Here is a 25534-nt window from a genome sequence, read left to right as displayed (position 1 = left end):
ACACCCTTCCTGGCAACCTAGGCTCTTGCAAAGCACAAGTTCGTGGGGGAAGTAGGAAATTGGAATATTATTTCAGTTTACCTCTATCTTTTTTTCTATTTTCTGCATTGGGGTATGGGTGCCATTTGCTGACTCCCAGCTTGTGTAGACACAGATGGGATGGGTTGATGGTACTGCCCAAGGGTAGGGGAGAGTTGAGGGAGGGGCATGATTTTCATATTGTGGTTTCGTTAGGAATGTTGGTTCTGTTTTTATTCCAAGAGGCCATGCCTGGTGATCTGACTGGGCCCCCCTGTTGGTGATATGAGTGGGACAGTGTTGGTCCTGCAAGGGAGGGTGGACAGGTGATCTGTCAAGTATGGCTGCCTCCATTAAAAAAGGGATTGCTTGGAATGTTCACAGAATAGCCAACTTTGAGAAACACAGGCTGGTGTTTGCTTGTTTGAAGCACTATGGAGTAGCTGAGGCGTTCCTACAGGACACACATATCTGAGATGACTGCATTCCCTTCCTGAGAAAGCGATGAAGGGGGCAAATCTATGCTACTTGCTACTCTGAATATGCACAGGGAACACTTACTTGAGTGGCTTCCAGAGTCCTCTTTAGACACCTGAATCATATTGTGGATCTGGAAAAGCAGTACATCATTCCACATAAGACACTTGAGGATCGGGAGGTTTGTTTTATCACTGTTTATGCCCCCAATACCAATTGTCCAGATGTCTTTTCTGAGATGTCAGCAGTAGCAGCTCCCTATTTAGGTACAGCTGTGGTACTAGCAGGAGATTTCAATTGCGTTCTGGGTGGGATGTTAGATTAAGAGCCTTCCCGGCACGTACTAAACCCCGGCTCACCAGGGCACTCCAGGATGTGCTAGATGGTTTTCACCTATGTGATGTCTGACATGAGCAACACCCTGGGCGATGCCTGTTTTTGTGTCACACCCCGGCGATGGGCACAGTTAGCCGCTTTGATTACTTCTTTATTTCTGCCAAAATGGTGCAGACAGTCATGGGCATTACCTATCTAACTCGATATCTTTCCTAACTTGCCGATCTCGTTGAGCCTCAGAGGTGCCCCTGAGGACCAGCGATACGCTTGTGGCACCTCAGTGCGGAGGCTATGGCGGACCCCGCATTTGCGGTAATGGTCACCGATACACTAGTACACTACTTTGATGAGAATTGGGGTGCTCAACTGGGAAGCCATGAAGATTATGCTCAGGGGAGTGTGTATAAAAACGTCTTATTGGGTCGACCTGCAGTTGGAACAGGATCTCTGTGCCCAAGAACACAAATTAGGTAAATTGGAAGTGGCACTCCCTTGTGACCCTCATAAATTACCCCAATGGCTTGAAACGCGCATGGCACTGCTGGAGGACTTGCCCAGGTTGAAGAAGCATAGCTACATTGCATTTCAGCAGTGACTGCATATGAGGAGTGATAGGACTGGCCCGGTTGGTCCGACGTGTGGCCCCTGTCCAGCAGTTGTGTACAGATATGGGCCTCTTTTGTGAATGGCCCAAACTCGAAATATCATCAATTAGTAACCTGTGTGGAAAACTTGTTAAATTGAATGGCCAACCGTTGCTTAAAACTAAATGACGAAAAAACCGAATTGATGATCCTAGGGAATACCCCTTGCCCTAGGCCTATGATAAGCTGGCTGAAGGACCTGGGAAACCCTCTTGTCCCCAAATCCTCTATAGAGAACCTGGGTATGTGACTGGACAAAGCACTAACAATGGACAATAAAGCTAACAAACTAGTGGCCACATGCTTTGGCGTTCTTAGAATGATCTGGAAGATCGTAAACCTAATCCTGGAACACATAAAAACAATTGTGATTCAATCTCTGGAGGCATCCCGCTTCGATAATGGCAATTCCCTCTATTTAGGCTTACCAAAATATGTCTCAAATAGACTGCAGGTCTCACAAAATGAGGCAGCCAGGTTACTACTCAAAATCCCAAGATACAAATCAGTAAAAGCGTCTCTGAAATGGGTTCACTGGCTGCCCATTTGATGCCAGGGTTAAGTTTAAATCACTCTGCCTGGCTCAAAATGCAATGAATGGTAGGGGCGTCAAAAAATCAGAGACTTCATCTCCCCATATATTCTGACAAATATCCTAGGTCTGCACAAGACCATCTTATGAGAACCTCACGAACTAAGAAATCAAGATGGGGAGGCAGATCTTTTTCACACAAAGAAGCTTTATCAGGAAGAAGCTTAAGGCATAGTTGTTCTCCCTGTACCCCCCAATGGTCCACCCTCTCTTACAGCACTCTTATCCAGCGCTAAGAAGCCCTTGGGCAGCCATGCGCTTTACAAACTCAAAACATAAACATAAACTAGTGCATACGGAGCATGCGATTAATGGAGGGTTCCATGACCACCTTAGTAAGGTGTACACAGAATGAGTACTCCCCCTATCGGAGGACGTGCAGGGTTTTATAGTGACCGCTAATCTCCTGGGCCTTGTACCAGAAATTGCAGAGGCTATAGATGCCCCAATTACTAAAGAAGGGATCTTTTCTGTGATCTGACACCTTAAGTCTACTAAAAACCCTTATAGTGATGGTTTGCCTGTGAGATTTTATCATAAGTTTGCAGCAATGATGGCGGACCGGCTTCTAGAGTTTTATAACAAGGACCTGGATACTGGCTCTTTGCCAGCCTTCATGCGGGAAACCCTAATGGTCATGATACCGATACCTGGCAGGAACCCTTCATTTGCTTCATTGTACAGGCTGATATCACTCCTCAATACAGATGTCAAAATTCTGAGTAGTCTATTGGTGGCTCGTCTAATTTCCCAGTTGCCCCTGCTCGTACATTCACACCAATCGGGATTCATCCTAAGGCGCAGTACAGTTCACAGTATGCGGTGCTGACACATGTTTAGGATGCCCTGCGGTGCTTGACAGAAGATTTTGCCCTAGCGCTCCTTTATATAGAACAAGCATTTAAAAATTAGTCTTATCTATGCAAGTGCTTAAAAAAATAAGGTAGGCCTGGAGTTATACAATGGGTTTGCTTGCTCTATTCTGCACCTTATGCTAGGGTGTGGTCAGGGGAGTGATCTCTGGACCATTTAAGTTGCATAGGGGACCCGACAGTGGTGCCCTCTGTCACCACTCTTGTTTGCAGTCGATATGGAGCCGCAGGTGGAGATGCAGTGTTGTAGGATGCACCCCTATACCGAAGACACTTTAGTATATCTCAGTAACCAACTTACGCGGCACCCATTCTGCTTAAGGTCATGCAGGCATGTGGGGAAATCGCGGGCCTTTGTAACAACCCAGATAAATCTAAGTTGTTCCCCCTGGGGGAGACTGATGGGCGACGAGTTGCCTGTGGTAGGGTTTCCCTGGGTGACATCTGACATCCACAATCTGGGGGTTTGTCTGGTTCACACTGCCCCAACATACTTAGATCTTTATATTGGAAGAGTGATGGAGGGGATACAGGCCTCGATCAGGTTTCGGAGGGAACTGCCTCTGTCTCTTATGGTCAGGATTGCTATAGTGAAAATAATAATATTACTGCACTGTCTCTATGCTCTACAAAGTACTTTCTATGTGATCCCCAGGCATGATATTCAAACCCTAAACAGTTTAATTGTGAACCTCATCTGGAGCTCCAGGTGCATAAGGATTAAACTTGTCACTCTACAGAGAACGTGGAGTGGGGAGGACTCGAGGTTCCTCATCTGGAATTATATTATATGGTGGCTCCGCTGCAGCACGCGGTCCATTAGCTGGATGATTCTGACAACTGGGAGATTAGAAATAAAATATCCCTTGGAAAATAATTAGGAAAAACCGTACAATAATCTGATCATCCCATTAAATCACACAATTGTTCTATCCCCTTTATCAGACCCCTACCCCGTTCTTAGAGGATATCTATGATACAACACCCACATTTATCACAAAAGCTACTTTATTAAAAACATTTGCATACAATGATGTTAACAGAAAACAGATGTAGGCGCCACTATGAGACTTAAGGGTAACCATAGATTAATTGCAGTGTTTTGCTATTTTACTTGTTGCATAGGCCTAACACGAAGGTAGGTTGGGGTGAGGGGTGAAATTGTTCTGTATTGGCTTGGGAAGAAAGTACATTGTGAAATATGCCTTTTCTCGTATATTGCTGTATTTTTTATGAGGAGAGCCTAATGATCTTGTGGGTTATTAGGCCTTATATAGTAGAATTTTTTATTGTTTTTTGCACATACGCTAATTGGATATATCTGTGGCTCCCGCATGGACAGCAATATTTCCATTGCCTATATGAGTGTTGGCGGAGAATGCAGAACGTTGGAATCTTGTAGATGAACTCCTTATGGTATGTATTGTATACATGATATCCCTATATGTCAATAAAGTTTATTTAAAAAAGGGCCTTACTAGTACATCAAATATGCTAATCAGGTATACGCCATTGTCATAGGGGAGAAGCACATGCACTTAGGCATAAGTTGGCAGTGGTAACGTGCTAAGAGTCCTAAGGCCTACAAAAAGAATCAGCAAAATGTGGAAGCAAAATCCAAAAGGTCAAGGAGAAGACCACCCTAGGGTTGACAGGTCTAACACATGTCCCCCCAGCTGATATTGGGGAGATCTACCCAACCTCTAGGAAGTTCTCATCACTAAGGCAGAAACACCTATATAGACTATCAGCATTGGTGTGGTCTCCCTCAGGTCTGTGTTCCACCCTGCAGTCCATACCCTGTAGGGAAATGGATCACCTCAACAGTTTTGGATTCCCACCCCTCAGTAGTTATTCTGGAATCTTTGCTGCCACCACCCTTTTGGGATGACTGTGTCCTCTAAGGGGGCTCTAGCCCAATCACGGAGTGCTTCTAGATAAGAGTCAACCCCAGACAGTTTCCACCACAGGTACCCTTCACCCGTGAACTCCTTCTAGCCCCACCAGGCCATCAGAAGTTCCACATGACACTTAGTGGGGCATGCTTGACTTAGGCCTCATGGAAGCGACTTCCCAACCATGAATACCAATGGGGGACCAAGAAAATCCCCCCATTGAAAGGTTCAACGGGTCACCCTAAGGCCCACACAGCCCCCTTTCACCACACTCAGCAGAAGGCTTATCCCCTCCTACTGAGCCCTTCCCTGACTAACCAGGACTTCGAATATGCCAATCAGGTACATACCAATGTCATCATGTTTAGGGGAGAAGCACATGCACTATAGCACTGGTTAGCAGTGGTAAAGGGCTCAGAGTCCTAAGGCCAACAACAGGAATCAGCAACATGTGGAGGCAAAAGGCAAAAAGTCCAGGGGAAGACCACACTAAGGATGCCAGGTATAACCCACTGTTATCACAAACCAAAAGTGGATGATTTATTCATGCCATCTCTTGTCTGAGATACTTTTCGTTAGACTTTACAACCTTTGATGCAGTCTTCCCCCAAACATTTAGCCCTTTCAACTCCTGTTTGCTGAAATTTGTTTTTGTGGCTTTAGGACTCAGTGCATTTTATCTCTGCTAACCAGTGCTAAAGTGCTTCTAATCACTCCTTAAAATTTGGTAAAATGAACCTACACCTCAATGGCATATTTATTTTACTTATCAATCCGTAGTAAATTAAATACTACTAGTGGCTCTGCAACACTTATTGTGCTGCCTAATTAGGAAGCCCTTCAAACCATAACTCTGGCCTACCATTGCAACATGTGTGCCGTTTACAACTTACATTTCTACCTGGCAAAATAACCCTTTTTACATGGCTAAACTTCCCTTTTTAAGATATATAACTCACCCCTCAGGTAGGCCATTAATAGCCCTTAAGGCAGGGTGCAGTGCATTTAACATTTTGGACATATACTTTAAGTTTAACATTTCATGGAATTAAAAAATTCCCAATCTCATTTTTCACTACTGTGAGGCTTACCTCTCCTATAGGATAACATTAGGTTACGGTATTACATTTAATAAGTGCTAAGGTTTGTTTGGGACCAGGTAGAAAAGTCATGTTTGGTCTTGCAAGAATTGTAATTTAAAATCCTTGCTAATGGTCAGATTTTATGTCACATTTCTGAAATTGCCACTTTTAAAAAGTTGCCATTTTCTTGTCCTAACCATTTGGTGCTTGCAGCATGTATCCTGAGCCACATGACTTTGAATCGAGTGGCAGTTGGCCTTTGCATATTCCTTCCGGACAGTGAGAGAAAGGGAGACTATGCGTTGGCCGGATGGGCCATTCTGCCGGGATGGAAGTCGTTGAGATGTTCCCTGACCTGCTTACATTTCAGAGGGGCTGAGTCCAGCACACTCACAAAGACCTTGACACCAATCCTTTGTCACCCCAGATGCCTTGGAGCCTGAGAAGGTGAGGAAGGAAATTTGTAGACCAGATGTGAGGGAAAGTGTAGAAGCGTCTTCCACTTCAAAGTCTTGCACCAGGCATTACTTTTGGACCCTCAAACCAAGTCTTCAATTCACTCCTGGACTTGCAGAGGACCCCCAGAAGGACTGCCTTGTACTTTAAAGGACTGCCTTGCTGCTTGTGGTCTGCTTTGTACCTCAGAACACTGCTCTACTGCTTGAGGCCTGCCCTGCTTCTTGATTCCAGGACTACAAGAGTGACTCCAAGGGCTTGTTGACTGTTCTCCTAATCTGAACTTCAGGGACACAACATGCTCCAACAACCTTAAACTCACACTTAGACCCTGCCTGAGGTGCCCCCTGCCCGTCGAGTAATGCCCACCTGGTCCTGGACCATTGAAAGTTGTGTTAAAAGTGCCCAAACAGCCCAAAAAATCAAAACATGGGACTTTGAAAAGGTTCCACAAAATAATGGCCTGAGAACCAACAGAAGACCTAGCCCTACCTGCTCGTCAATCGGCCCAAGCCCGATCGCCGGTCAGTCTGACTTTGCTACGCTGTTTTCAGCAGCAGCAAATTGTGTTCAGCAGCTCCTTTTTGGAAGGGTATCCAACCTCATGGAGCCCTCGTCAGCTACTACTTGCAGTTTTGTCCCAATGAAGCTTTTTGATTTCCAAACTAGCGGAAAAGTCAGAAAGTAGAAAACTTCACTGTGACTTAGTCCAGTGGCTCCCTGACGATGACACCTCCTCCTCGGACACTGTATGAGAGAACGACTCAACCCCTCCCCAAGACTCTCGACTTACCTTTTGCTCTGCGTCCATGGTCCCCGTTCTTCCCGAGTCCCAATGACGATGACGAAGGCTAGGAAAAGAAACAAACAGTAGGGAAGGACTCTCATTAATTCCTGCAGGGCAAACATGCAGTAACTTCGCAGTTGGACCAATCACACAGTGAAGGTGTGAGGCCAAAGGACCATTCAGGAAAGAGAGAAGGAGGAGAAAAGGAGAAGAAGAAACAGATGAGGGACGAGGAAGAGGACGCAGACAGGGAGAAGGACGCCGTTGAGGAAAACACCGGCCAGGGAGAAGATGCCGGCGAGGAGAAGGACAACGAAGTTATAGCAAAGGAAGTTAACGAAAGAGACTGTGCCAAGAAAGATGCCTACACCAAAAACGCTGAAGACGGGGAGAATCCTGACGTCTGGTCCGAGGAGTGGTGGTTACCAGAGGGAAAACAGGATCTGCCGCAACTCTGGAGAGTTGCTACTTCATATGGTATGTGATGCGGGAAAACAGGGGTGAAGTTTGGGGAACGGGGCAAAAAGTGGGTGTAAATTTGAGCTTTACCATTCCTCACTCCACAAGGATGTGCATTTGCCTTCACCTTCCGATATAAATGTATTCCTTGAATTTTTTTTTCTTTTGTGCACCTTCTTCTCACCACCTTGAGTCACCCTCCCCCTTTCTCCTTCATAAAAAGGGGCCTCCTAAAGAATGTATGAAAATTGGTCAACAGATGCTGGAAAAGGGAGAAGAGACCTGAAAGCAGAGTAACGGTTATGTGCATGCAAGCTTTCTTTCTCTTTTGTTTGCCCCGTCACTGCAAAACAATATCCTTCACTTGGGTGTAGGCGAAAGAATCTTAGCAACCATACTTACCGCTCTTAATTTGTGTTATTTCACCCCTCTGCAAACTACGACCCCTCCTCAAGACGTAGAAGAGCCTAGAAGAAATCAGAAGAGAAAAAGAACGGTGAAGAAACAGCAATATATTTTACGAAAACTTTACAAAACATATTGTACTCTAATTTTGAAGTAGCATCTACTTGCAACCGTCAAGAGAACAATCGAAATAAAGACTCATTATTAATCCGATACAGCCTCCTCACTTCTGTTTCTGCCAATCCATCTGACACACCGCCAGATGCTTTGCGCCGCTGAATTTTACCAATCCACTTTGTTTTGGCGAGCCTTAGTCCATGACTTTCATCCACAATTTGTGACTTTGCCCCGGTCTCGCGGGAGTAGTTGACCAAGGTTGGTGCTTTGATTTTTAAGCATTAGTTTTTACTTAAAAATGTAAAAATTCATAACTCTAGAGTGGATTGGATTTTCGTCATTCTGGTGTCAATTTTATTCATTTATTTCTATATTTTCCTAAATTGGTGTGGAATTTGTCTTGCAATGAGCTTTCACTAAATTACTTGTTTGCAGCATAAATACTTAATACATTGCCTAGAATTTAAGCCTGAGTGCTTTTGTGCCAAGCTACCAGAGGGATAAGCAAAAGTTCCTTTTGTGACTTGTGTGGTTCACCCTGACAGGAATTATGGTTCTTGCTTGAGAAAGGATTTCACCCCCTCAATCAAAAAAAACAATTTTCTCCACTTTCCATATAATATACGTAGTATGTGATCATTGCCTAACTCATTCCTTGTTAACTTGACAAATAATTTATCAACAATGTAACACATGTCATGGTAAATGCTGAGCTACATGGCAAAATGTAAAATCAATATTTTTTAATTCAAAAGACTATAATAATGGGCAAGATTTAAGTCTCCCAAGAGAACGTCTAAAGGACCCATATAAGAACAGGAGTACCATGCAACGCTCTTAGTGCAATTCAGCAGAGCTTTCCAGCAAAGGGATGATAATTTGCTCGTCTACTCAAGATCCAATGAATGGCAAAACTTCAAAAAATGAGCTTGAACCAATATAGACCAAGATGTCAACTCCATTTGCAACCAAAAGTGCCTATAGCATGGCTGGACTAAAGATGGATGTGATGCTTAAAGTATGTATTTATCTAAACAACTCAAATCAATCTGACAATCCAGATTTACTAACTGTTATTCGGAGATTGTAGCACTACTTTAAATTAGAAGGTTTTCAGCAACAGAAATGCTGAAAGTTCACCATATTTATAGTCAGATGTAATAAAAAACTCCCATGTAGAAAAGGTTTTGCATAGATGTACTGTTCAAGGTTAAGCCGAAACATTACCCAATTTGGTTGAGACAACCATCAATAAAAGTTAGAGCATATTTACCAAAGGCCAAAACTGTCATCATGTCAATATTCACAATTAGTTTATTATTTATAAGGAAGTCTGGAAGGCCATACATTTTTGAATGTTGTCTTCATAATGCGGACAGCCCATATGTTCATTCTCTATCTTAGGTGTAATATTGCAGGACTCTAGAAATCTACGAAGTATAGATGAAATGGGACTGTTGCAACAATGCATCACTGTTTTGTTAACAGTGTAGTGGTGAAATGAAAGACCACTAGAGTCATTCTCTACATGCCTCATACGCCGAGGATGGCGAAGGTGGTAGCTTGGGTGAGGGGTGGCGCAGGATGTGTGCATTTGGTGACTTCGTTGGAGAGAAGTCCGATTACTCAATGGGACCGAAGGGAATACTGCTTCGGCGCGGTAGGGAGTGAGCAGTGGCTGGTCCCAGTAAGGAGCAACTGTTCGGTATCAGTTGGGAGGAGTTATAATAACGTCCTCAAACGGCACGATCGTCGATTCCATAGATTAAGCAGTGGCTCAATAGCGGGATTCTGCAGAATCTACCACCTTCGTCATCCTTGGCATATGATGCTCTAAATTATTAGGCATGCATTCTATGTCCTGATGATGATCCGCCTATTTGTTCGCTGGATCGAAAGACCATTGACACTGTGAAACACCTTATACACCAAAAACATTTGTTTACTAAACTGTAAAGATGTATTATGCAATTTGTTCTTTTTTGTCACTGTTTATTCCCTTTGTACAACAAACCGGAAAGCTTTGCCTGAGCCCCCTGTTTGTCCCCCCCCCCCGTTTTGTTTTCTATTGGTTAAGTAGAACACAGGCTAGTGCCCCACTTTATTACAAAAGGAGAGAATGGGTTTGGATGAGTGTCAGGAAGAAATAGCGCTCAGCCGGTACCTGATACGTAGGTATTAGTAGATAGAGTTGGTCCGGTGCAAACAGGTCAGGGGAACTAACCCAGCTAAAAACAGCCCCTGCTAAGATAGAGCGACGTATCCCCTACCAAACAAATGCAACGAGTGTCCTGTGCACACGTATATCTTAAAATCGGTTCTCAAGTGAGAACACAAAGTACTTGGTAAGCGTTCAATATATGATTTCAGAGTCCATCATTATATAGTATATATATTTAATGGTTCAGTGTTGATCAGTACATACAAGAGCAAATAGTCGACACGTGTTTTGTCACACTGTGTTGAGGTTGTGACTCTTCAGGGCTGTGTGTGGTAATAAGGCATCTAGGGCCCGATGTAGGTCACCAAATACCGGTCAGTAACGGCCGAATTCGGCCGTTACTGACCGGTATTTGGTGATTGAGATGTAGGGGCCATTACCCCCAGGTCCCTTATGTCCTCGGCCCATTCATTACTAATGGAGATTACTATCTCCTGACAGAAAATAAAAACAAGAGGAATGCTGGGATATACCTACTGCCCCTCCCCCCGGGAGTATAAAGGTAGGACCTACCCAGCAGACCTCCTGTTCTTTTTTTCTGTCTTCGCCAGAAATGGCTGATGGTTGCTGTTGGTGTGGGGGGACTGCACCTGCTCCTGCTGGGCTTGAGTGGCGTTCGGTCCTCCTGTGGCTCCTCCTGTCCGGCTGCCTGGCTTCTCGGGCAGGGGTGAGGTTCCTGTTGTGTCTCCCCCCCGGCCTGCCGGGCTTGCTGGGGGGGATTGACTTCTCCACGGCCGCTGTTCCGGTTTACCGGCCCTTTGCGGCTGGTGCGCCGCCTCCCGGTTCCTTCCGGGTCGCTGGGAGCGTCTCCCCGAGCCTGGCCGGGTGGGAGACGCGCTGCGCTGACTTTCGGTTCCCGGATCCGGCTGTGGGTGTGTGGGGGCCTTGATGGTGCTGCTCGGGCCCCCGCTCTGGGTGAGTCCCGCTTTTGCGGTGTTTTGTGCAATTTATGACTCTGTCCGCTGTTTGTTGCGGGGCGTTGGATTCCTGGAGCGTTTCCTTTGCATGCCTCGGATGTCGATGTGGAGAGGTGTAGCCCTGAAATTGGGGCGGCGGGCCCTGGTGCCGAGGTCTGTCCCGGGTCCTGGGTTGGATTCCCCGCCTCGGCAGGTCTTGGGCTCGATATCCCACGGAACTGTAATCCTCCTGTGCCAGGGTTTGTGGGTTTGTGTCCCATCGGAGGTGTAACCCATTTTCTGATTTTCTTCCGGGGCCAGGAAGGGTGCTGGTGGGGTTCAGGGCGATTTCTATGGTTGACTCCTGAACCCGGATACCGAGAGCCTCTACTGTGGGCTCGGCTCTGGCCTCAGCTCCGTGATTCCCTCCCCCACACCCAACGCTCGGGATACTGTGTGCAGTGTTTGGTGTGCAGGTGCGAGGCTGCCGCTGTGGCCTGCCTGGGTGCGTTATGCTCGTTCTCCGGCTGCTGTGCCCTGCCTTCCCCCGGAGGGTGCTAGGGTGAAGGTTTCCTGTTCCTGTGCTGTTCCAGGTGGTGCCAGTGCTTGGGGCGTTCCTTCTGATGCTGCCATCTTGATGCTGGTGTCACGTGTTCAGTCCTCGGCATTGGGCTCCACATCCTGTGTTTGTGTGTTGCATGTGGGCTCCTGTGGCACGTTCGGTTGCAGTTCTTACGCTGGGCCTTGCCGGGCCGGGGTTGGGTGTTCCGTGCCTCGCCTGGTTCTGCTGTTGGTTTTCGTTGTCCGTTGCGCTGTTTTTGTTGTGCTTGGACTTGGGGTTCTGCTATTGCGGGGGGGTCTATTCCTTTGCATGCCCCCTCTTGGCTGCTGGACCTGTTCCCGGGGCTGCGTATGTGTGTGGGTCTTTCCATGCTGCCCTGCGCCCACTCTGGTCGCCTCCTCTTGGTGGGTCTAGGTTGGGGGTGTGCGACGGGGTTTGTTTGGCCTCGGCTGTTTGCTGGTTGCTTTTCAGCTAGGCCGCTGCTCTGCCCCTCTCTCTCTTGGGTCCGGGTCTGGGGGGGGGGGGGTGGGGGTGTGCTGCCTGCCTCTGTGGTGTCGCGCCCTTTCGACTTGAGCGGACGCCTTGGCGGTGGGTGGTCCTGGTTCTTGTCTCGGCGGGGGCGCTCTTCCTCCGGTATTTCTGGGCGGCTCTCGCCTCTCGCGGTTTCTTCCGCCTTGGCAGGGTTCCTCGGTGTTGGGGGTGGTTGTGTTCTGTCGGCTGCCCCTCCCATCTTGGTGCTGTCGCCCTTGGTTCATGCCTCCTGTCGGGTGGCTCTGTGGACCTCTTCCCTTCGGGGTTTGCGGTTTCTTCCCTTTTGGGGGTTTCCTGCTGCTGCTGTTTCGGGGTCCGCGCTGCCTTCGGCTGCCCTGGTTCTCCGGTGGTGGTCGTTCCGTGGGTTTGTTCCCTTGGTTCTCTTCTTCGAGGGTTCCCCTGCTCTTGGCGCTCTGGGGGTGTTTGCCCTTTCTGTTTCGGGCTGGGGTTCCGGTCGCCTCTGTGGTGGCTGGTTCTTTTTCCTGCTCCTGCCTTTGCTTGCTCGTGGGTTCCCTGTGTGGTTGGGGTTTCCCTGCCTGCTGGTTTGAGCCTTGCCCTCTGGTGCTCTGGTGCCGGTGTCTCTTCTTTTCGGCGGCCTGTTTGGGTTGCCTTCTGATCCGGCTCTCTGCCCCGTCTGGTGCTGGGTCGTTGTTCCTGCTTCTTGGGCCGCTGCACGGTGGGTCCTGTGGGCTCCCCTCGTTCCGGTTGGCCTGCCGTCCTGTACTTCCTCGGTGGTCTTGCCTCCTCTGCTGGCTGGCTGTTGTGGCCTCTGCCCTGCTTGGGGATCCTGCCCTTCCGGGTTCCTGGTCCTGTCCCTCCTTTGCCTTGGCTGCGCCTGGTTCCTCTCGTGGGTGCCGTTGGTTCTTTGGGGTGCTCTCTCCCCTCTGCCTCTGCTTGGGTGGTTTTTTGGCTGCCTTGGGTGCGGCGGTTCTGCTCCTCCCGGCCTGCTCCTGTTGTCGGGCGTGGTGCGTTGTGGGGGCCTGCTTGGTCCTTCTGGTGCTGTGGCCTTCCCTTTGCTGGCTGTTTCCTGGCATCCCCTCCTGTGTCGGCGGTATTGGCTGCCTGGGGTCTCCTGGCGGCTGCGGGGTCCTGTCCTGCCTCCTTGTCTCGGGGTTGGTGTGTGGTCCCCGCGCTCCGCTGTCTCCTCGGTCGCTTGGTCTGGCCTGGTGGTTTTTTCTGCCTGGCCGCCTGGAGCGGTGGGGTGCGTTTGGCTTCTTCCTGTGGGTTTCTCCGCTGCCTCTTCTGGTTTTGGTGGTGGTGCGGGGTGGCCGTTGTTGCCTCTCCTGGGCCTGTGGATTCTTCTCTCACTGGATGTCTGCTGGGTCTGCCTCCCGGCCTGCCGGGCTTGCTGGGTGGCATGGCTTCCTCCTGGCCGGTGTTCCGGGTTCTCGGCCCTTTGGGGCGGGGGCACCGTCTCCCCGTTTCTTCGGGGTCGCTCTGCGCGTCTCCCCGTTGCTTGGCCGTGTGGGAGGCGCGCTGCGCTGGTTGCTGTGGCCTGCGTTTGCTTCTGCTTGGCTTTCGGCCGTGGCTTTCTGTGGTGGCCTGTTGCCTTGGGCTTCCTCCCTGTTGGCTCCTGTTCTGGGCTGGTCTGCCTTCTGTTTGTGCGTCCTGCTCTGGGTTGCCTGGTTGTGCTCTTTCTGCGGTCCTGGACTGCCGGGTGGAGTGTCTTCTGAGAGTTTCATGGGTGGCTTGGCGCTTCTTTGCGGGTGCCCTGTTTGCCTGTGGGGTGTCTGGTCCCTGCGTCGTGGGGTTCCGGTTGCTTATGGTTGTGGTGTGTTCCGGTCTGGTTCTTGTTTCTGGCCGTCACACTGTTGCCTTCTTGTTTGCCCTTCTTGCCTCTTCTGGGGTTCGTTGGGGCTTCGGCGGGGCTGTTGGCTCTCGGGCCTGTGCTCTGTTGGGGTCTTGCCCTCTTTGTCCTTCCCTTGTTTTGGGTTGGTTCTGCGGGTTGCTTTGGCTTCGGCTTGAGATTCCTGCCTGTGTTCCTGGTTGCGGCTTTCGCCGTGCGGGGTTCGTCCCCTGTGCTGGCCCTGCCTTGGGTCTTGCCGGGCTGTGGGTTGTGGTTTGCTTGTGCTTTCCTCCCTGGCTGCGGTTGCTTCTGTGAGGTCCTCTGGGGTAGTTTTGCCTCTGTCTCTCTGGCCTCTGGGTTTCTGCCCCGGCCCTTTGCTTGGGCTGTTTGGGGTCTTTGTGCCTGGCCTTTTTTTTGGTTTGGCTTGGCTTGGCTGTGGTTGTTGTGTCCTTCGTGGTTCCCTTGCTGTTGTCTTGGGTCCTCCGGGTCCTTGGCCCGTCCGGTTGCTCTCCTGCTTTGGTGTTCAGGTTTGCCTTCTTCGGGCTGTTGTTTCCTGCTCCCGTTTCCTCCGCTTTGGCTGGAGTTCTGTTTTGGGGTTCCTGGGGTTCCTTCGGTTCCCTTTCCTCTTTTTCCGGGTCTCTTGTCCCGGTTGGTTGCCCTTGTTGGTTGTTCCTGCTCGGGTTTCCTGGAGGTGCGGGTTCCCTTTGCCTTGTGTCCTCGTCTTACGGGCCTGGTGGCTTGGCTTCCTCGGGTTTGCTCTTCGTTCCCTGGTGTCTGGGGTTTCTCTCTTTCCCTGGCCTTGGGCTCGGTCTCGCCTTTCGGGTCGGGTGCTGGTGGGCTTCCGCTGTTTTTCTTGGTTGGGCCTTTGGTTCCTCTAGCCCACTTGTCTCCTGCCGGTTCTGGCGTGGGTTGTCTTCTCCTGCCCGTTTCTGGCTTTTTGGCCTGGTGGTTCGTGGCCTTTCTCTTCGTTTGGCCTCTCTTCTGCTGTTGTCCCCTTGCCGGTGGTGTCTTGGGTGTCTATGTTCACCCTGTCGCTGGTTGGCTGTCGGGTGTCCTGCGGTGGGCTGGTTGGCCTCTGTGGAGGCCGGTCTGGTCGTCTGGCTGTGCGCCCTTGCTCTTGTTGGGTGTCTGCTGGTCTGGTGGGGTCCCTCTTGTCGGGGGCTCTGCCTGGGGTTTCCCCGGTTCTTCCTTTTTCCTTCTGCGGTTGCTGCCTTGGTGTGGTTTCCTGGGTTGGCTTCTGTTGGGTTGGGAAGGCCGGCTTTTTACTGCTTTGGTATTTCTCCATTAGTAATGAATGGGCCGAGGACATAAGGGACCTGGGGGTAATGCTACATTACTTACCGGTAATCCTCATTACTCCTGGTCCCGTTGTCCTCGGCCCATTCATACGCCCCTCCCTCCCTCCCGGGCGGCCGGCCTTCCTGTCTGGGCTTGTTAGTACAGGAGGTCTGCTGGGTAGGTCCTACCTTTATACTCCCGGGGGGAGGGGCAGTAGGTATATCCCAGCATTCCTCTTGTTTTTATTTTCTGTCAGGAGATAGTAATCTCCATTAGTAATGAATGGGCCGAGGACAACGGGACCAGGAGTAATGAGGATTACCGGTAAGTAATGTAGCATTATTTTACAGAATTGGTAAATTTACCGAATCGGTAAATTTACCGATTCTGTAAAATACTGAATCGGTAATTTTACCGATTCGGAAAATCCCAGATGTAGGTAGCACTGTTTACAGTGCTAAAGTCCTTCAGAATTCGGTATTTTATCACCCAATACAATTGGGAGGTAAAATACCAAATTCAGGTGTACATGCACATCTGTGCATGTACACCTGTGCCATGTGACACACAGACATGCCCTTAGGGCATGTATGTGTGCCACATGGCACACAAGCCTGGAATTGGGGTGCTACAGGGTGTCAAAGTGACTCCCCATTCACCCTTGCAGGATTCGGTATTTACCGATTCGGTAAATACCGAATCGGTATTTCCCATTGATTCCTATGGGCTTCAAGGCCCATAGGAATCAATTGGATATACCAATTCGGTATTTACCGAATCGGTAAATACCGAATCTTACAGATTCGGTGATTCTAACATAAGAATTACCTACATCTGCCCCCTTCCTATTTACCTACTCTTAAATACCGAATCGGTATGATTCGGTATTTAAGAGTAGGTAAATAGGAATTACCTACATCGGGCCCCTAGTGTATTTAGCGGCGCACCAGCATTGGACGGGCCAGGGTCTGGCAGCGACAAAGGAATTGCCAGGTCGGCAAGCCGTTTGTGAGGAAAGGGCACGTCTCAGGACGGGTCTGTCCTAAGCAGTGTGCATGCGGCATGTCTCATCATCCAGGTCCACTACCTGGATGATGAGACATGTCGCATGCACACACCCGTGCAAGCAACTTACTCCGACAGCACGCTGTTTAGGACGTGCCCTTTCATCACAAACGGCTAGCCGACCTGACAATTCCTTTGTCGCTGCCAGACCCTGGCCCGTCCAATGCTCGTGCGCCGCTAAATACATGAGATGCCTTATTACCACACACATCACGGGTGCAGCACATCATATATAATTTCTAAGTTATCACTAGTGTGGCACAACCAGTGGCATCAGGTCCCAGAGCCCAAGGGAGCTATTTCTCCCCCCAATTATATCAGACTTTTACTTTCTGACCAGTGGAGGAAGGGAAATGTTCCTTGCTTGCATTAGGGTGCATGGAAACCTTGCTAAAGCACAGAATAAGGTAAGCAGGTGGAGGGTCATGTTTATCTCATCTGATTTTTCTCTTTATCTTGTGCAGGATCTTTATCACCAGTCATACGACTGTGTTTGTGTAATGTTCGCCTCCATTCCTGATTTCAAAGAGTTTTACACTGAATCCGATGTCAACAAGGAAGGCCTGGAATGCCTAAGACTACTCAATGAAATCATTGCTGACTTCGATGATGTAAGTGAGGAAATAGGAATGTTTGCAACATTTTATTATATAAGGATGCCTTTGTTTGTTTTGTTGGTCTTCGAACTTTGATGTTGTATAAAGACACGTGACCATAATTTGCTTTAAGGATTAGCATTATTATATCCCGTCTAACTTTGTGAGTAGAGCTCTGCTTCTCCCTGATTTCCCCTAGGGTGATCCGGTCCAGACCTGTATTCCTGGGTGGGGCGAAAGAAAAGGGCGTGCCTTAGCCTCATGCTTTTTGTTTTCCCCACAGCCATTTCTGAAGATGGATATATTCACTACTGCAACGTGACACAGATAGGGGAGAATGTTTCCTCTGCCAGTGTCATACCGCTGTAGTTCTTAATAACAACATCTTTTTTTGGGCAAAACGGTTCTGTACAAAACACAATTAAAATAAAACAGTCAGTGCTTAATTTCAGGCAGTGGTTGTCGGTGGGGTCCACTGGCACTCGCTTTAGGGGACTGACGCTTATTTTTCCTCATCAAGTACTGATGAGGGGAAATGGAGGGGAAACACACAAAGTGAAAAGACAGAGGAAGAGATAGCAGGGACAGCAAGAGTGGGATAAAGAATCAGCAGTTTCTAGTAGTGGATTAAAGAGGCACAAGGTGAATTCAAACTATGCAGCCTTCATATTTGGTGCGCTTATTATTAATGGCACTGTTGGAGTAGGGCCTTAGGCACCGGCGCTCAATATTTTACAAATCAAGCACTGGCAAAAGTAAATAAATAAAAACACTTATAAGTAGCACAATGTTTATTGTATTTATGAGAAATGACTTGGCATGTCAGCTATATGCAGGGGCATATTGTATACTTTTGTAGTCCAGCAGGGACCTCCATCGATTAGAAGGATCGCTGCTTGGACCAAGGCATTTTATATGTCCATGAACTGGTTTGATTGAGTGCTGTGTGCTGACACTTAACGAGTAAAAGCACAAGTTTACAGGAATTTCAATGTCCTCACCACATTTTGTGTGACACTGCTTGCTATCTGCTTAGTATTGACACATGATAAGTCGTTGAAGGCGAGTAGGATATCCATCAGCCCTGGTAACAATCCACAATTTATTTATTGTTTGGAATCCCTGATATGAAACCTATATTTGGGTCTGAAGCCAGTTAAAGAGTTCTCAGCTTCTATAGGCTCTCTATAAAAGACAGCACCTTCAACTTAAGGGCAACCACTGCTGTTGCAGGTCTACTCTGCAGAAGAGTCCAGAGCCCTAGGCATTTAATATGGACTACTTGTGGTCCAGTGAGGTAATTCATATGTTTAATTTTTAATAATCCAACCAGCAATGTATCTTCAATAGCTCTCACTTGGATATAGAAATTGAATTGGTAGATTCTACAGGTTCCTCTCTCTGAAAAATGTAAATTCTATAAGTGAATCTAAGTGTATAAGTGAAATCATCCCATCTAGTATCCGAATACGACAGCTTTAAAGTCAGAAATGGGCATTTAGGTAGCAGCCTACTTAATATGAAACACCAGGACACGCTCCTAATTATTTCATACTTTTTCAAGAAATAACCATATTTTAAATAGATTTTTCTATTGCTTATAATTTTAATATTGTTTATGGCTAATTTCCTATTGATTTTCTATGCAAAGTGTTTACCATTAATTGTCTGTGATATTTTTCATTATTTTTAGCAGTTTGTTAAATCTTCATGCAACACTTTCAATCAAGTTTTGTCAGTAGCATTTTTCAATAATTTCACATGTACATACATTTTGACAGTACCATCTTCATGTTTATCATTAAATGCTTATTGGTGATCTTCTTCTCTCATTTATCTTTTCATACATTTACTTTTTCTTGAACATATTTTGGTCCCTGACGTTCCTTATTAGTTAGTATATTATTGTTAAGGTAATTGGTATATAGCGCACGTATACATACAAACTTTATCTGCAAAAAAAACTTTCACACAGACCAGGCTACCGAAGGCTAGTCAAAATTATATTCAATAAAAGGTGTTTTACCTTTGTGGACAGGACAATTGCTATTCACAGGGAGGCTAGTTTCTTGGAAATCAGAAACCTCCCCTGCAGCGGTGCTCTTTCAATGTAAATCAGCTGAAAGGTTATCGCACAGATTGTTTGGGTAAGAGCAGATCAAACAGATAAAAGAAATGTATGGCGTTTTCCTCTATGCAGCACCTCAATTTTTTTGTACAGTGAATGATTAACTGTTGTTCCTTCCTAGTTGTTATCTAAACCGAAATTTAGTGGAGTTGAAAAGATCAAGACGATTGGGAGCACATACATGGCAGCCACCGGACTGAGCGCAACTCCAAACCAAGAATTCAGCCAGGTATGCTATTTTTGTTGGTCAAAAGCTGTAGAATAGCAACACTGTTGGCATTTGTACATGTTAGGCATATAGTTAGAGTCAAGCAAATCCACAATGCACTCAAACAATGCGCTGTACAGAAAGAGTTGAAGCGGCATTGGCAGAGGTCTAAACAGAGACTACCTTGTGATTCAGCACTGGACCAACCTCCTACTATTAATATATATTTAATATATTTTTTTATGCGACTGAGAGGTGTTGGGGGTTAGCACTTGGTCAAACAGGAAAACAGCAATAACAACGCAGATTTTACCACGCAATACCTTTACAACGCATGCTTTACAATGCATGCAATGTAGCCATCAGTACGCATACCATTACATCCCATGCGCTTTTACAACGCTTGCAATGTAATGGCCATCCCCGTCGTTGTGAGAAAACTGAGGCTGTTTCCTCATGTAGAAGCGAGTCTGAAATACAAGGGATACTTAATGATAAGAAAGACAAACACAACCACAGAATTTTGTCAGCTCAGAATATGGTATATTTATTAGCCACAACAAATAACAATTTTAACGTGCAACACGGTGACAGTCAGCATAGAAGATAGAATGTCCAAAGATTTATTGAGTCTGGTATACTTATAGACTCAAACCACAAGACCACCCATATGACACGTAGCAAGATGCATTATACGTAGTTTACAGTATCCCACAGCCAATGTGCAAGATCTGTAACAAGACATCTCCTTGTAAGGTGTGATATATTTGATGTACACGTACTGTAGCTAACCATGTGATCAGAATGGGCAGTTTTGGGGACAGTCAATCAAAATGCGAGCTGCCATGGCCTAGTATATTTCCATACAAACTGCGACAGAAGCAAGGCGATGAGTAATATTGCGAAATGTGTTATTTGCTAATAAAATGTATTGTGCAAGCCGTGTGTCACGTACCTCGTCTGGGCGTGGAGAAATGCAAGGAAAGCATTTCTCAGACGGTGAAAGTGCAAAAACATCCCAAGATGGAGGTTTTTAGATGTAGGCTAAGTTAATAGGCCTGAAGCTATTATATTTGGTATCAAAGGGAAAGATGGCTTCAAAACTCAGAACGCCGTGCACTGCAGGAGAGAGGAACCACGAGGAGAGTGAGGTAAAGGGGTTTGCGCTTGGGGTGGCAGTTACTTTTGTTATAGTGTTGTAATTTTTGTGTAGTGTAGTGTTTCAGGGTTTAGGGTAGTGTCAGGGGCGTCGTGCAGGGTAGTGTTTAAGTGTAGGGTCAGGACTGGGGGTAGGGGCAGGGTCGTGCTGGGGGGGGAGTGTTTTTAAGGTTTAGGGTAGTGTTGTAGTGTTTGTGTAGTGTTTTAGGGTTTAGGGTAGTGTTGTAGTGTGTGTGTAGTGTAGTGTTTTAGGGTTTAGGGTAGTGTTGTAGTGCTTGTGTAGTGTTTCAGGGTTTAGGGTAGTGTTGTAGTGTTTGTGTAGTGTAGTGTTTTAGGGCTTAGGGTAGTGTTGTAGTGTGTGTGTAGTGAAGGGCTTTAGGGTAGTGTCGGGGGGTCGTGCAGGGTAGCGTTTCAGTGTAGGGTCCGGACTGGGGGTAGGGGCAGGGTCGTGCTGGAGGTACTGTTTTAGGCTTTAGGATAGTGTTGTGGTGTTTGTGTAGTGCAGGGCTTTAGGGTAGTGTTGGGGGGGGTCGTGCAGGGTAGTGTTTCAGTGGAAGGGTCCGGACTGGGGGTAGGGGCAGGGTCATGCTGGAGGTAGTGTTTTAGGGTTTAGGATAGTGTTGTAGTGTTTGTGTAGTGTAGTGTTTTAGGGTTTAGGGTAGTGTTGTAGTGTTTGTATAGTGAAGTGTTGTAGGGTAGTGTTGTAGTGTTTTTGTGGTTTAGTGTTTTAGGGTTTAGGGTATTGTTGTAGTGTTTGTGTAGTGTAGTGTTTTAGGGTAGTGTTGGGGGATCATGCAGGGTAGGGTCGTGCAGGGTAGTGTTCTAGGGTAGTGTTGTAGTGTTTGTGTAGTGTAGTGTTTTAGGGTGAAGGGTAGTGTTGTAGTGTTTGTGTAGTGTAGTGTTTTAGGGTTTAGGGTAGTGTTTGTGTAGTGTTTTAGGGTAGTGTGTGGGGGTCGTGCAGGGTAGTGTAGTGTTATTGCAGGGAGAGGACTGGGGGTCGGTAGAGAGTTGTGCAGGGGTAGGTTAGAGTCACTTACCTTGCCAACTTTAACCACAAGTATTGCTTTACCACGCATGCCTTTGCGTTGTAATGGCATGCGTGGTATTGGTATGCGATGTAATGGCATACATGCGGTCAAACATATATACCCAACAGTGTAACCCATTTGGCTACACAATAAGAACCAGGAATCTGCAAATAAAGTAAAGAAGATTTATTACAAGTTAGTAGTTAGGTTAATGTAAATCAATCTCAATACCATGCTGTAAAGGCACAGAATAACAACTGGCTAGCCATACCTCCTAAAGAAGTTCAGGCGCATCCGTATGAGACCAACAAGAAGTTCAGTCACAGCAATACAAAGAATTAACAACAGAAGCTGATGCTCAGAGAAGAATCTTCGATCTTCTCTCTTAAACATGAGTACTATCCAAAGTCCTCAAATCTAGATTCTAAAACTATTAAATGTGATTTAATCTAAAGGAGTCTCAAAAAGTCGGGAAATTTTAGAAGCTCGGTCAAGCATCGTCTAGAGATAGGGAAGTAAGTGTTTGTCTAAGTCACACTCAGCAAAGAATAAAAGGGGTAAGCATAGAGGTCTGTACCTCTCAAAGTCCAAAGGAAAAGTACCAATCCTAGATTCGATCTGATGTGCGAGATGTCCTCGTACGTCTGAGTCGATTGCCAAATCGACTCGGACGTACGACGACCCTCCCTGAACTTCAACCGGATGGTGAAGCTTGGGAATATTTAGACGCCGACCTATCGGTGTTCATCTTAGGTGTCCGCTGACACCTCCCGCAAAACTGCCTTCAGATGATACCAATCAACGAGCATCCCTCTCCGACTAGCTGTCCCCGCCCCACCCCCTGTCCTGATGAAGACCCGCACCGGATGCAAATAATATCCTGCACCATCCCCTAGGGTCGAAACGTCGACGTTATTGTCTCCACCAGTCCATACAATCTGCTAAACCGAACTGGAATGGAAATCCCATGCTAGCGTGATATGCTTGTAAAATTGGACCTGTCCATCAAGAAAGTCCTTTCATTTGTTTACATCCACATGTCTTTGTTATCACTTTTTGTACAGCACTACAGTCACTAATCACTTAAAGTCACTCAAGACACACTTGAGCATTGTACAGTCTTTGGTTAAGTATCTGCTCACTTGACAGCTAATCTAAAGTCCTGTAGAGTAAAGATACTATTTACTGTTAAAGAAAGGGCTGAGTTTACTATTATTTTGGTGTGTTGCTCATAAAAGTTTTCCGAGTATACATTACCTTGTAAAAATTAGTTGTCAAACCCTACAGAACCATTTCTCTTTGCTGTATAATTTACCCAGGTTCTGCGGGACACAGGGTCACCCCATTAATTCTAATGGCTAATGAAATAGGAAAAGAAGCAGCAGCATTTGGGCTGATCTCAGGGTATAAACTCAACCAGTAGAAAACCAAAATTGTTGTCAATAGTGTGTCTGCCTTTGGGGATACAAGGATCACAAATATGGCTACATAACTGGGGGGTAAAAATAACATGTATTCGGCATTCATGCAGTGTGCACATAAATTAATGTTTCTTCCCACAACAGTGGCATAGCACTTTGGCTGCTTATTGACCAGTAACTGACAGAACTCGAAGTTCATTATGGCTATAAAATCCTTTGTGGAATAATGATCTGTACTTCACTTTAACACATCTATTTTAATCCTGTGTCTGGCTAAACACATGGTTTTACCCTAATGAAGCAAGTAACAGGGTGAAACACATTGGCTGTATCTATGCTTGGTGAAGAAAGAACCAATTAAACAATCACAGGATCAAGTAAAATATTTCTTTGACTCCTTCTTGATGTACTAAATTCTAATTCTACATGCAAATTTTGTTTTGGTGCCTCTCGTTCTTGTTTCTATGTATCTAATTAATAACCATTCAGTAGCTGGCTATCGCAGGTGGGCAATAGGAGCTTGAAATAAGAAAAAATGACACTTCTGGCAGAGCAGCAAACAGGTTCCCTAGCTTCAAATGCTTGTAAATATGAAGTGCTAAATGCACATATGCATTGGGTATTTGTGATGTGTAAGGATGGAGCCAAAATTACACTACTCCACTTATTTTATTTGTTTCTAAAGACAGACCGAGTGCTTTGTCAGATTACAGATCCCTACTCAATTGCTGCTTAAGTTCTCTCAACTCGTACTGAGACCAGGTCAGCCAAGTTAATCTGATTTTGAAAGATTCTTCATCACAACCAACTTTGAAATAAATGTATTGCAGTGCACGATCTTGGTGGTAGGAGCATGTAAAGAGTGAAACAAATAACAATTCTCTTGAAAGTGGTTCCATCAAATCCGAAAACCTAAAATGCTCACCCATAGTTCTTCATAGGTAGGGCGCCTTGAGTAAGAACATTGTGGAATGTACGATTTAGGCTTCTCTGATAGCTTACAATGAAAATCCTTTGACTGCAGGACTCTCGTGGCTCAGCAACTGTGGTGTGTTGGTCCGTGCATGAAATTTCTTGATAAATTAATCTCTATATTACCCATGTTTACTTCGACCTTATCCTCCCATACCAGAATTGGCATACTAGTTATGTGTTCACCTTGCTTCCTTATGCCTACTACTGCATTGTTTTCATCTCTCAACGCTCACTGATGGGTCCCTCTTAAACATGCAAACAGGTGTTGTAAGGTAGGTCTTAAGAAGCGAATCACCCTGGGATTCAGCACATTGCAATTTTTGTACTACTCTTTTGAACTCCTAGACCTGTGGCATTTACATTATGTTATATGCAAAGGTGATAGAAGGTTAGTGGGAGTAGGATAATGGGGCTGAGTTGTCAAGTCCAAACTAGAATTCCACTGTATACTCTAGTATGAGAAAGACTCACGTTACTAATAAGCTACGTAGATGGTGTGGACCATATTTAGAAATCATGTTCTAACCATTTATGTTCAATGTAGTTAAGGTGTACTCTAAACCTCGGGGATTACAGAGTTTATAGAGAAATCATTAGCAGTAACCGGTCTTTAGCCACTGTCCTTGTAGAAATAAGTTAACAGAAATAGTAATACATTTTATATTCTTCTACACATTTTACAAGAATATAATAAAACAGTGTTTTTCCCCTTTTCAGGGGCACCTATATAAGGAGAGTAACCAACTCAGTTTTATTTTGCCACTTAGCTGACAACAATATTGTCTTTTTTAACTAGGCTTATCTCCAAAAGACTTCACTGTTCACCCTTTTTAGATTTATAGCGATTTAGGCCTCCAACCTTCCAGAGTTGGATGCAAGAGTTAAATGAATTGTAATCATGTTGATATTTGTCTCAAGAAAAAATGTTTACCTCATGTCAGGTATGTTCTTTATTTTGTGTGGGTAGTTTTATCATTTGCTCTGTATTCAGCAACCTTAATCTCAAGTTTTGGTATGCGCCTCATATAATTCTTCCTTGCTGAAATACTGCTTTTAACTACGTTTTTAAAAATGAATGTGTTACCTGTGTTGTGAGATTTTCCTGTTTTCCGCTGCTGCTGTTGGTGCTGTTATACAGGGAGTTTTATCATGTGTTGTTTAAGGAGCAGGATGGATATCCTTTAGATAGTCGATGGTACTTTTTCTCAGCATGAAAGAATAGGGGAAAAAAAGTTTGCTAGTAATATCAATTAATCCAGTTGTGGTTCTCTAGAGTCAAGAATAATTACAGACTACTGAATAAAGTTAGCTAATTTATTATAAAGCCAAAAACAAAAACAAAATATATATATATGTAGAAATGCATTGGGACCAATACAAAACCAAATCGCTGAATAAAGTTTAGGCGATGCAGCATACATAAGATGATTAATTCAAGAATCAGGATACAACAAATGAGTGAACAAGAATCCAAGTTCCCCTGCATCGAAGGTTCATGAAAATCAAGCATTAATCTGTCCATACACTAGCACTAACGTGAG

General features: G+C 46.0%; 1 protein-coding gene and 1 long non-coding RNA gene across 2 annotated transcripts in view; one reads left to right on the top strand and one right to left on the bottom strand.

Moving 5' to 3' along the window:
• ADCY2 (adenylate cyclase 2) overlaps nt 1–25534 on the top strand; it is a 3890318-nt gene that overhangs the window by 3701900 nt on the left and 162884 nt on the right. The window contains exons 21-22 of the mRNA XM_086965279.1: nt 16944–17090; nt 19325–19432. Of these exons, the coding sequence (XP_086821405.1) occupies nt 16944–17090; nt 19325–19432 (255 nt within the window). The remainder of the gene's footprint in view (nt 1–16943; nt 17091–19324; nt 19433–25534) is intronic.
• LOC147722838 (uncharacterized) overlaps nt 7166–25534 on the bottom strand; it is a 33450-nt gene continuing 15081 nt past the window's right edge. Inside the window, exons 2-3 of the long non-coding RNA XR_015309891.1 lie at nt 8021–8085; nt 7166–7223 (exon numbers count right to left, since the gene is read on the bottom strand). This is a non-coding gene — a long non-coding RNA (uncharacterized LOC147722838). The remainder of the gene's footprint in view (nt 7224–8020; nt 8086–25534) is intronic.

The sequence above is a fragment of the Lissotriton vulgaris genome, chromosome 4_1 (genome assembly GCF_964263255.1).
Source record: "Lissotriton vulgaris chromosome 4_1, aLisVul1.2, whole genome shotgun sequence".
Classification (NCBI taxonomy): domain Eukaryota; kingdom Metazoa; phylum Chordata; class Amphibia; order Caudata; family Salamandridae; genus Lissotriton; species Lissotriton vulgaris.
Note: the sequence above shows the minus strand (reverse complement) of the source record. Positions and strands in the feature narration are given on the sequence as shown.